This window comes from Nanorana parkeri, unplaced genomic scaffold (genome assembly GCF_000935625.1).
Source record: "Nanorana parkeri isolate BGI_ZX_2015 unplaced genomic scaffold, ASM93562v1 scaffold500, whole genome shotgun sequence".
Classification (NCBI taxonomy): domain Eukaryota; kingdom Metazoa; phylum Chordata; class Amphibia; order Anura; family Dicroglossidae; genus Nanorana; species Nanorana parkeri.
The window spans coordinates 792,686-804,633 of record NW_017306768.1 but is presented as its reverse complement, the minus strand read 5'-3'; the positions used below and the strand labels follow the sequence as shown (position 1 = coordinate 804,633).

The following is an 11,948-nucleotide window of genomic DNA, read 5'->3' as shown; positions in this document are numbered from 1 at the left end:
TTTACATATGGATGTTTGGACTGTTGAAGGGGAGCACACAGTTGTAGTTTTTCTACCCTGTTTTAGACTGTTGACATGTTGCCATGCAGCTGATCTAAACTCTGATGGGAAGCCGAGAACACATTTGGTGAAAATGGATTCCGCTGATTGCTTTTACTGGAGAGCTATCATTTCTGGGAACTCTGTTAAAGCAATTCACTTCACAACTACTTCAATGTTCGCATGACAGGACAAAATAAGGAAATAGCTACAATTTTTGGTGCTGGGAAGCAGCAATCGCCTACTATCAGCTTAAGTGGAATTGGTGTTCCTGGTAATTAGTCAGTTAGTCACGGACAATGACTCTATTACCAGCAGAAGAGACCGTCAGATAATGCAGTCACTGACCTTACATTTTTACCTTTAGCACAAAGACCACCGACCAAATACTACATTTCCAAAGTGCCAGTGTGCAGATTTGACAGACATACAAATTAAAGAGTTAGTCAAACGGGTGCAGAACCACATTTTTATATAACCAGTGCCTTTTCATTATCTTCATCATTTTATAGTCTTTCATTGCTACAGGGCTTGTACACAATTCCTAGAAAACACTTAGTGACACAATAAGGAGGTTGTCCATTTTAACAACACACATATATACTTGCTTATCAACCTGGAGTTCTGAGATTGCATGAAATCTAGGTTGCATTGCAACAGAATGGTTCCTAAGAAAAACAAAAAAATTTAGTTTTGAGCTTTTGTGAACCAAATGGACATTTTTATTGTGGAGCATCTTTTGTTGAAGACTTTGTCCTTGTAGCTTTGGAAATCAGACATTATCAATATAAACAAGATTGACATTAAAGGTGTTTCTATAGTTTTGAAAATCTCAAGTTATCAATAGATAGTAACAACATTGAAGTAAAAGGTTGTTTTTGTAGATTTGGAAATCCCACGTTATCAATGGATAGAAGACACATTGAAGTTAAAGATTGTCTGGTTGATGTATATTTAAAAAAATGTGCTAACATGAACATTTCCTGTTGCTATAGCAACCAGTCAGAAATATTCTTTTGTTTTCAAACAACTGACAAGAAATTTTCTTGTAAACACACTTTTTTTGTTTGTTCATAAACCTCTTAATAAAGTGAGCAAACATCATTCATACATTAAAGAAGTCTGGAAGCATAAAATTACGAGTTGGCTTTTACATATCTTAATGAGAGTGAGAGAGTTAAAGGGTGTTTTTAGTGATAAGTTTAAAACTGCATTAGGGGTTTATAGTGCAGCTTAACTTGCAAGGAACCCTATATCATGAAGGTACCAGTAATTCGCCTGAGCAGTTACAGTGATCCCTGGAAACAAGGCAACAGGACAACCATGAGATCTTAAATTGTGGCTTTAAAGACTAAAATGTACTATCAACTCGATCACTAAAGGGTTCACAGATTTGGAATAACAGCTACCCTCAGAGGAATGTAGATCAAACATTTCGAGGGCCTGCGAAAACACTCTCACATATGAACCCCACAGTCATGTAAAAACGGACTTGGAGGCATTTTCTTTATTGGATGAACCATTCATTGAAGGAGATATTTTTGAAAACCGGGTTAAATGAAAGGATCCTTTAGCCTTCAGCAATAGGACTTTCTAGACTACAAGTTTCTGAAGGTGAAAACAAACTCATACTAATTGCTAGTTGTCACCGACTGCCCTTTCTGCTCACCAGTTTTCATAGTTTTATGTCAGATGGCTCTTGACTGTAACAAACATTTTCATCTACACAGTTCTATTATAAGAACAGACTCCTGGGCACTAGATCACATACACATTGATTACCGATTCATACAATTATTGCTTAACTGCACGCATTAAGTTAGGACATAAACATATCCTGATGGAACACTTACATAATACCACAGTTTAAATTAAGTATCCCTTTAAAATGTTAGCTACTCCAGATATCTAAAAGTAATCTAGTTGGAAACGATTTCAAGCAAAAGAAGTCAAAGTTAAAATAAAATGGAACCCAATCGGCTATAAAACCTTGGGCAGTGCAGCCCTACTTTTACTTGTCCCACATTCATTTCCTCAATGAGTATTATGGTAAAAAAAAGTTAGGGCTTGCTCTAGCACATATGGCATAATGCATTTGTTAAAGCATAAAAGGACAGCATCAAGTACCGCGGCCCCGGTTAGCAATTGCATTGTTACATGTTTAAAATTAGTAACGGTATTCCAGACTGCTCTGGCATAAGTAAAATTGTCGATTGCTAACTGGATACTGGTACACTTGCTCTAAAATAAAGAGGTCTTATACATAGTATGAAAAAAATAAGAAACCTTGCCCATAGGGCTCAATAGTGTTCACAGTAAGCTGTGAGATACAAGCTTAAACAATACTATTGTGTTAGAGTGGGCTCTTATAAAAGTACATTACATTAGTAACCATGAATTGTTAGTTCCGTCTGTGAAGCTGTTCCCATAAAATGAAAAATACTCTAGCTCAGGCTTCCCATCGCTGGTCTAGATGTATCTTGTGTCAATGAAAAAAAAAAAACTTTTGCCAAAGTTCCATTGTTCATCAATTAACAAGTGTGTCTGTGAAACACAAAGTCCATGTCATATTTGGTGCTATAACTGATGTTCTTTGATACACAAGGAAAAAAAAATGACACTTAATATGAATATTGTTGATATACAGTTACAAAGCCATGGCAATTCTAAACAATGCACTGTTTTTTTTCCTTTTTTCAAAAGGATTTTTTTTATAAACAAATTATTTTTTTTATAAAGCACACTTTAGTTTACAATCTTTCTTTATAACTGATATAAATTTTTTTAAACAACCCAAAATTGCCCTCTGTAAAAAGAAATGGCAAGATTTTTTTTTAAGCTATCAAGATTTTACATGTATTTTTCCTATTGGTTTTTGTACAATTGCATAGACATTTAAAACCTGCCATTGTTACCAAAACAATAACAGACTTAAGAAACTACTGAAATCTACAGTATAGTACCACTACCCTTCACAAAAATATAGATATTTGCTTGTAAACTCTTACAGTCTAATCCCCTTTTTTGTTGTACGAAGATAGTTATATAAAAAACACATGCGGTGCGTAGGGAGTTGTTACTCTAACACCTCGTCGTCAGTCATGACCGTGACTAAAGTTTCCATCGCTCTTCCCAAATCATCAGCCATGTGAAAGAGATTTCCTACATGGTTTCCTAGAAGAGAAAAGGCAACATACATTATAATCGCCATTAATGGAAAGGATCTCTGCTTTTAAACACTTGAATTTAAACAAATGCCATTACATTTTCCCACCTATGTACTTAAAAGTATATCTGTAGCTAAAACGGTTTTTGTTTTGAATAGAGCATAAAAGTGTTAGAACATAGGTCAGGTTTTAATGGCTACTTCAGTATGTAATGGGTGAGGAGTGCCATGACAGAGTCATGAGGCTTGAGTTACTGAAGAATCTATTCCTCTGTTAACAAGTGGTATTACAGGCAATGCTTTTCAAGGGTTTGGAGCACACTCTTGTTAAGAGCTCCAGAGGGGTAAAGACTGTGACAGAGTTGACTTTCGTTGAAAAAGACTTGACACCTCAGATAGATTAGCTTATAACATGTCTGTGCTGTGCTCTCTGTTCTCTGGTAGTGTCTCAACCAAAAATAATAAAAAATAAAAATAAAAGGGATTTAAACATTTTACCACTTTAAAAGAAACCTGTGAGGATAGATATATGGGCACTACTGTTGCCAACTTGTTTTTCAGAATTACAGGCTCCAGAGCTGTAATTCTGATCCTGGTATCACTGCCAACTGGGTTGCTTCCCTGGAACAAGCACACAAAGGCTGAAAAGTCTGAAATCTTGCCATGCATACTTGTTACAGGTTAGTGTTCCATTAGGTAGGGATGGCAAGTTAAAAACAACAGGCCTATAGCCTGTACCTTGCAAAAACTATTTAGCAATGGCAGAACTAAAATTTCTTTCTATACAAGCATTAAAGCAGATCAAAACAAGAAACACACACTGGGCTTGTCTGTATAACTGATGCAAAATGAACAATATAAACAATTACATGCCACATAGATGTTGGAAGGTTGATACAAGGCAGGCTTCAGATTTCAATGATGGATTGTCTAGCCCCATTTCCCATCTGTTTGACCCTCTCCTTCACCCTACCACTATGTGTAGGTAGGGATAGACAGCTGTTGTCTGGTAGATCATTAAAAGAAGGCAAATAGGCAGAACTGAAACAGTCAAAGTATGATATTTTCCCATAAAGGGATTTAGAATTCCTTTAAAGTGTATCTGTGCTTTAACTAAAAGAAATGTAACTAGTAAGGACATTAAGATACCAGACTTGATAAAAAAAACATATATTTTTGTCAGCACTGGCAAATGTCACAGAGGTTGCCATGCAGATCTCAACTTGCTGAAAAAGGATTTTGCAAAAGGTTAGGGACCCCCCAATACAGCAATTTGGCTGATAAGTCACTAAGTCATGGGAGAGACTTGTCCCACCATACCTTGGCTATTTCCGGAGGTGGCGCAGGCAGTTTCTTTTTTTCTTTAATTATGTACAGTCTAGAATTAATCGCGGTTGGGATGCGTTTATAACTAAAGCCCAAAACATTTTTTTTTTAAATAGCATAGGGAATGGTAAAAACTCATGTCAGTTTTTTTTTCTCCGTCCCATTGTTGAGATTTTCCCTCTATTCCTAGTCTGGCAGTGAAGTAAAATTTTAGTTTTTATCCTAATTTTCAGGAACAGTTGTCAGCAGATCACCTAGAGACTAAATTCCCCTAATGGGGACACAGGCAGTGATAAAAACCTGACAGGGCTATTCGTCCGCTCACCATTCCCACTAGAACTAAAATAAAGGTTTTGGCTCTATACTTTACTTTTGTTTTTCACCCACAGGTTTAATTTAAGTAATTTTCAGTGAATATGATCACAGCTCATGCAATCAAATGTTCTTATCGTTGTATAGAAAAATCTCAGACACAGACGTTTTCTTAAATGTCAGGTGGAAAGTTTGAATAAAAAATGTCAGCTAATAAATGCAGATACACCTGTCTTCATCAAGGTAAATGAAGCCCAAGAGAGCCTCCTTCATTAGTTAGTACCAAAAGACAACGCAACACTCACAAATCAGTTATATTTATGCATACGACTAGTGTCTGCCAGAGATATACTCAGCCCAAAAGCAAAGCAGAAGCTGTTTAAGCACATAAAGTTTGACAAAGTTTGTGTGTGTAATTATGTAGCATTACTACTTTCCCTTACCTACAAGTACTGAGACAGTTTGGACAGTGTGTACTCATGTATAGTTTTATTTGTTGATTTTTCATTTTATCAGTTCTACATACTATTTTAGAGTAGATAAAGCATTATTTAAAAGGAGTTTAAATAAAACCTTTCCATAGTTGCTACTGGTAAAGTATTAGAGATCTCATATTTAAACTGTTAGCAATTTTGTATCATAGATGTAAATCTGTGGTGGCTTCTGCATTCGCATGCTGACCTCCTGAGGGACAGTCTTGGCTTTATACATGCCAAATTGATAGGTCATAGGTTAGGTTTGCACACTTCATGCAAATATACAAAACAGCATTCTTAGAAACTATCAGACTATCAGCATTCTTAGAAACTATCAGAAAGACAAATGCAGTAAACACTATAAGCATCTTGATGTTAGTAGATGCCAAATGTGCAAAACAACCATAGTCGTTGTTGATGATGATGCAAATAAGGGTTAATTACGACATGGCAAGGTTTTTAACCTCTCAACTCCTAAAAACAGCAGTTTCTGTCGTTGGCCAAATGCAGCCCTTTTCTGTGCCACATGTGTCCTTGGGCAAGGGAAAGGGCAAGGACATTTCTAAAAAAAATTAACCATTTATTCTTTTTATAAGCCATATTTTCAGCATTACATATTAGTGGTCTGAAACCAATTAGCTCATTCAGAGCGGTCAATAATTTTCCCTAGCGAAATTACAGAAGAAATAGCATAACATTTTGTGTTTTATTCAATTTATTTCTCCTTAAACAAAAAATTATTTGGCCCTTAAATCACTGTCTGTAACTTACAACTCTATATAAAGATGTGTCAGGCATACAGCCCGGTCTTTTTAATAAAATTGTTTTCTTTATAACTATAATACAAAATGAACAACTAAAATAAACAGTATGTTAAATTGCTGCAGTGATAAACAGCAAATATATAATGTATGAATAATAGAATGACACCCAATTACAAGGAATTAGATTCATTATGTGTAGATGGAAATAGAATAACTGAAAAAGGACATTATAGTTACAGCTCAATTGATCCTAAGCAAAAGTAGGTCATACACTGGAACCTTTCCACTGGTTTGCTGCTATCCTACTAACAGTTGATGAGAGGTAGTAAATGTTGGCATGTTACAGGACGTTTGTAAGAGGCACTCGGCTAAAGAGACTAGTAGCTGTACAAATGCCAGACATAGGATGTGAAATGTGACAGACACAAGCTGGATGGCAGCGAGCCCAGCTCTCACTAACCTCTCTCATTTGCTTTCCAGGGACATTTCTTCCTTTTGTAAGGAGAAGAAAAAGGATAGACGGGGAAAAAAAGAAGAAAGAAAGAGAAGATAACCAGTAATAAATATCACATTTAGTAATTTGGTCTTATAAACAAAGTGTTTCACAGACAGAAAAAAAGACAGGTGAGGTGAAAGAAAGAAAACACGACAGCCTGGAATATATTATATCGCAAGTGAGTTGCGCTCGGTCTAGAAAATTATAAATAAATGTGTACTCTATAGGATGTGAATATATGTCACATCAGTACATATATTTTTCCCTTAAATTCTAAAAATGAAGCCCATCAAATAACGATTTATATTTTCGAGTGTAGGGCAGTGATGTCCAACTAGGGGCCATCTAATTATATCCTGGATATACTAATAGTGATAGAAATATCAAATAGTGCTATAAGAAGCAATAGCCATATGATGTTAGAAACCACAATAGAAGCACTTAACCAAATATAATGAACATAACACAGTTTATTGTAAAGAATTAAAATAACAACTAGTGCTGATAATGAAAAGTGAGAAGGCCAATGTGCAGCATTTCTTGTGCGATAGGTGTAGTGGACCCAAAACAGACAGAGTTGGTTCCTGGACCACCTGTAAGGCCCCTTTCACACAGCAAGGGATCCATTGACCTTTGTAACATCCCTGTTTGTTCTGTTTTCTTCCCCTATCTTGTGATAGAGGGAAAACACCGAGATTAATGGACCATGTTAGGTCTATGGGCAGGTGGATGTAAACGGACAAGCATCCTTTAAGAGTTCACGTCTGAAAAATCTGAACTCTTATTTTTTTTAACCAGAGTTAGTCAGATGTAAACGGGGATGCACATCTGTTTACACCCGCCTGCCCATAGACTATCACTGAGCTTCACTGACTAACATTGAGTGGCTGTGTGAAAGGGGCCTTATAAGCAATAAGTCCTCAAGGCAAGTAGATTACATTTATTACATATTACAGAGGAAACAAACAAAAGCTTAGCTGCAATATAATTAACAAAATTACACTGTATATTATAATGAAGAGGAGGAGTGCAGCGTATTATGTATTAAGTTACAAGGTAATAGAAAGCCTTATTTCAGTGCAAAATGTATATGAACATAAATGTGTCTATACTGGAGATTTATGTATACTCTTTATAAGTTAATATTAAAGCATGAACAGATATAGGACCCACTTTATCCCAGGCATATCTTCATTAAAACAACTAAAATGTTATTTTACATTTATCTGTCTCTAGCCTACTGTACCACCTAGCCGACCAGCAGAGACAAAAGAGCAGCAGCACTTCTAGACATTTTGGCTTGCCTACACAGTGCTGTGAACCCAACAGAGTTGGCTGAAGGAGAGAACACAGAGATGACCTAATGAGTGAGCTGCTGTTCCTTTACTATCCAATTGCAGCTTTGACCAAGTTCTACAGCTTTGAGCGGACAAAGGTAAATGGTGAGGTCTTTACATAGTTTGTGGCAGGGATGTCTGATTTAGAAGACTGGATTAACAGAAGTACTTTTTTTGGCACAAAACCAGTTCAGAAATATGCATTTCAACTGTGTATTCAGCCATTTGTCTATACTTGCATTTTAACCAAATTGTTTTTTTTTTTATCTGTCAGGGTTAAATAAATGATTGAGGTGGTGTTTAATCACATATTTCCCCTGAACAGCAGACCTCTGGCTTTGACATCTGTTTGATTTAACACAACAGCTGCATTAGTCAGCTGTAGCAGATGTAATTGTGCTGTGTGCTACAGAGATTGTGGACCTTGCATAGAGGAATATGGGGACAGTAATAGCAATGTCCTTGCACAATTTCATAATGCATAATTTAAAAACAAGGAAATAAAACAACTACAATTCCAAAAAAGTTAGGACACGGTGTAAAATCTACATAAAAACAGAATTGCAATGATTTGCAAATCTCATAAACCCATATTTTATTCACAATAGAAAATGTTTAATCAGGATACTAGGCAAGATTCAGGCTAGCACAAAGCAATGGGACTGGTGCTCACTCCTCTAATGCTAGGAACTACGGGGCTGCCCTCTTAACCAGGGAGTCACCGGAATCTTGAAAACATGCAACAAAACACAGAGCAGGCGCCACCTCCTAGTTCGTTTTATTGTAAAATAGAAAACATACCAAATGTTTATTTAATACATTTCAAAATACCTTATTCTTAAAATGGTAAATTCTCTCAGTTTAAACATTTGATGTTTTTTCATTTTCTATTGTTAATATAATATGAGTTTATGAGATTTATCAGTGCATTCTTTCTTTATTTTGATGTTACACAGATTCCCAACTTTTTTTTAGAACTGGGGTTGTATATCATAGTAGCCTAATATAAGTTAGACAATTAATAAAAATATATAGGGTATATAGTTCAAAAGGAGAAAATACCCACTAAAACTACAGCAACTAATGACCTGTTTAATGTTTTTTTCCCCTGGGATGAGCGGAGTGGTCACTTCTGCTTCTCAAAACCAACATTATTACAGGCTGGGGCCAGGCAATATGGCCTTATTATTCTACGATAACACTGCAAACATTATAAGTGTTTACTCTAAGTACTTGTTACGTCTGTGAGACAAGACATAAAGGAAAGAAATGGGACATAGACAGCACCCCAACCCCCCAAAAAATTATATTTACACATTTATCCCTCATGCTAATTTTATATAGCCCCAGTAATGTTTCTAATTCAGTTTAGTCCAATACTCTTCCATTTGGTACCAAAGCAAAAACAAACGTAAAGAGTAAAATGAATACTGTACAATTGTACAGTAGCTTCCTGTGCTTACACGCTTTCACCTTATGAAGTGGCAGGGTAAAGTAGGGTATATACGGTTAGAATTTCATATAAAAAGTCCCTTTTGGAAAAGTTAGTTCGAATATCTATCAATTAGTATGGTGCAGTCGACAGACGAATGCCACAATGTTCCTGAAAATTTTCAAAGGAGCATGTTGGAAAAGTTTTCTATAATGAATTAAATTCTAACAGTGAATGCAGTTTTACTTCAAAAACTCCATTCATTCCAAAACCAAAATGTTAAATGAAAATCAAAACGAAATTTTCAATGACATCTGCCAAGCCTATGATGGTGTTATCGATTGTTCCAATGGGATTTTTCATACGAACCTTTAGTTAAAAATCCACCCATGAATAACCTACTTAATTTTCCTCATCAGCAACTGGGAAAGTGAGAGCATGGATTCATTCTAGGAATGTCTCCCAAAAACATACTCCACTATAGTAGCCAGGGGCAGCACTAGAATAGCTGTGCAGTGATCTGGACAGTGTCCTAGTATATTTCATCCATGTACCTGCCTATAACATCTGTATCGAGCGTTCAGGTTGGAAGACCTGGCTCTTTCATGCAAGAAGTCGTTAATGAAAGGTTTATGAAAACACAATTACCAACATTCAGGACAAAAATAAAATAGAAGGCCATCATATAAATAGGAATACGCAATTCCAAAAAATCAGAAAGAGCAAGGGCTGCATAAAACCTTTAGCTAAAAGAAAAAGCTAAACATTGGTAAAGTCCCTTTTCCTCTGAATCAAAAAAACAAAGAGAACAAAATGATCACAGTAAATGGAAAGTTATTGAGAGGTTACTGTTTTACCTTACTTATTACTTTCTCTTCACAGCCCACTGACCCTCTCCCTCAACCATAAAAACAACATAATTTATGCCCCTTAACTGCCCAGTGATTTATTAATAGGAGGGCAAGCAAGGTCTTTTTTTCAGCAATGGATTTGGTTTTTTTTTTGGCTGTTTCTATCCTTATGACCACTCACTGCTTAAAGAATGCCTTCAAAACATAGCAATACAAATACATTTTATAGATGCCCATTTTTTCTGTAGGGCACACTTGGGGATTAAGATAATCATTGTATGACAACTTGACAGTGCCACAAAATTGGAAGACAAGGATACCCTACTGTAAGAACTAAAATAGATCAAACATTGCAGTTAAGGGCTCATACAATGTTTTCTGAAAAATATCTGTACCTGTCCAAAAAAAACCCCCTATCATCTCTGCAGACCTTTGAATTTTGGAATGCATTATGCGAGTTTAGCTGATGCAAGATTATGGACTAGAGATACAAAAGCTGTGCAATTAACACTAGTTTATAGCACAGCTAAGCACATGGCATATTGTCAGTTGAAGTTCCCACATTAACATTATTGTGCTGGTTTTTGTTGTACTCTTTTTATATATAGATAAAAAAGGAGCATTATAACTGTCTTTAACCCGTTCATGACTGAGCTTTTTTCAGTTTCTGTTCATTAATGACAAACTTTTTACATTTTTCCTCTGTGATTTTTCCATAGCAGTAATGTACTTTCTTACTAAGAGCACCCACACATATGATATATTGATTTTTTAGAGGACAGATAGGGCCTAGGATGAATATAAAAAAATATGAGGGGAAAAAAACAAAATAAAAAACACTTTTTCCCCAGTTTTGATTATTATTTTGTAGAAAAATAGCACAGCTAAAATAAAATAAATTAATTTATGTGTCCTTTATTTGGAAACATCTCACATCCCTAGGATTTCAGAAAATGGTTCTATACTTCGCAGCCTAAAACTAAAAGCTAGCATTTACATTTTTTTTTGCTCAAAGAGCCAATAGTGGTCATCTGGCATACAATGTCACTGTCACACTTAGTGACAATGACATACTTTGAACATCTGTCATGAAAAGGTTAAATTAAATTAACCCCTTAGGGTGAAAAACAAATCTGCAGCTCAGCTGCAGATTTTCATTGTGGGGGGCTAATTTTTACAATAATGATAGTATAGACATTTTTTTAATATATAATTTTAATTTTTTATATTTTTTTACACTTTTTAAAAAACATTTTTTACACTTTATTCGTACTTATTTTTATATCAAGCAGTCACTGTGAACTGATCTCACTAGGACTGCTTGATAACTAAGGAACAGCCAATAATAACCTTAGTGACACCGATCTTGACAGCAGGTAAGGATCAGTGTCAGTAAAGGCTTCTGATCGTTCCAAGAAGGATCAGAAGCCTACAACAATGTTTCAGAATAGAAGTTTTCTATTCTGAAACATTTAGAAAAAAAGCTAGTATGCATTGCGATCCTGATCTGTACCAGTGGTTAACCACCTTCCGTCCATGGCCGTTCGTGAACGGCCGGCCGGAAGTCTGCTCAGAGCGGGTGGGCGTCTTAAGACGTCCGGCCCCTCCCCCCCTCTCGTGCGCGCGCTGAGCGCCGCACACGAGAGGGAAAACTGTTAGCGTGTAAACAGCCAGCGATGGCTGTTTACATACAAGCGATCAGGCGTCTCTAGAGACGCCCGATTGCTTGCACGATCTGCGGGTGTGCGC

At 36.1% G+C, this 11,948-nt stretch overlaps 1 protein-coding gene across 2 annotated transcripts in view; it reads right to left on the bottom strand.

Moving 5' to 3' along the window:
* Positions 1-2,240: 2,240 nt before the first annotated feature.
* The window catches only part of LOC108790770 (dystrophin-like), a 505,563-nt gene continuing 495,855 nt past the window's right edge, over positions 2,241-11,948 (bottom strand). For both annotated transcript variants that reach the window (XM_018561111.1, XM_018561113.1), the window contains one exon: positions 2,241-3,213. In XM_018561111.1, the coding sequence (XP_018416613.1) occupies positions 3,116-3,213 (98 nt within the window). In that variant the 3' untranslated portion in view covers positions 2,241-3,115. The remainder of the gene's footprint in view (positions 3,214-11,948) is intronic.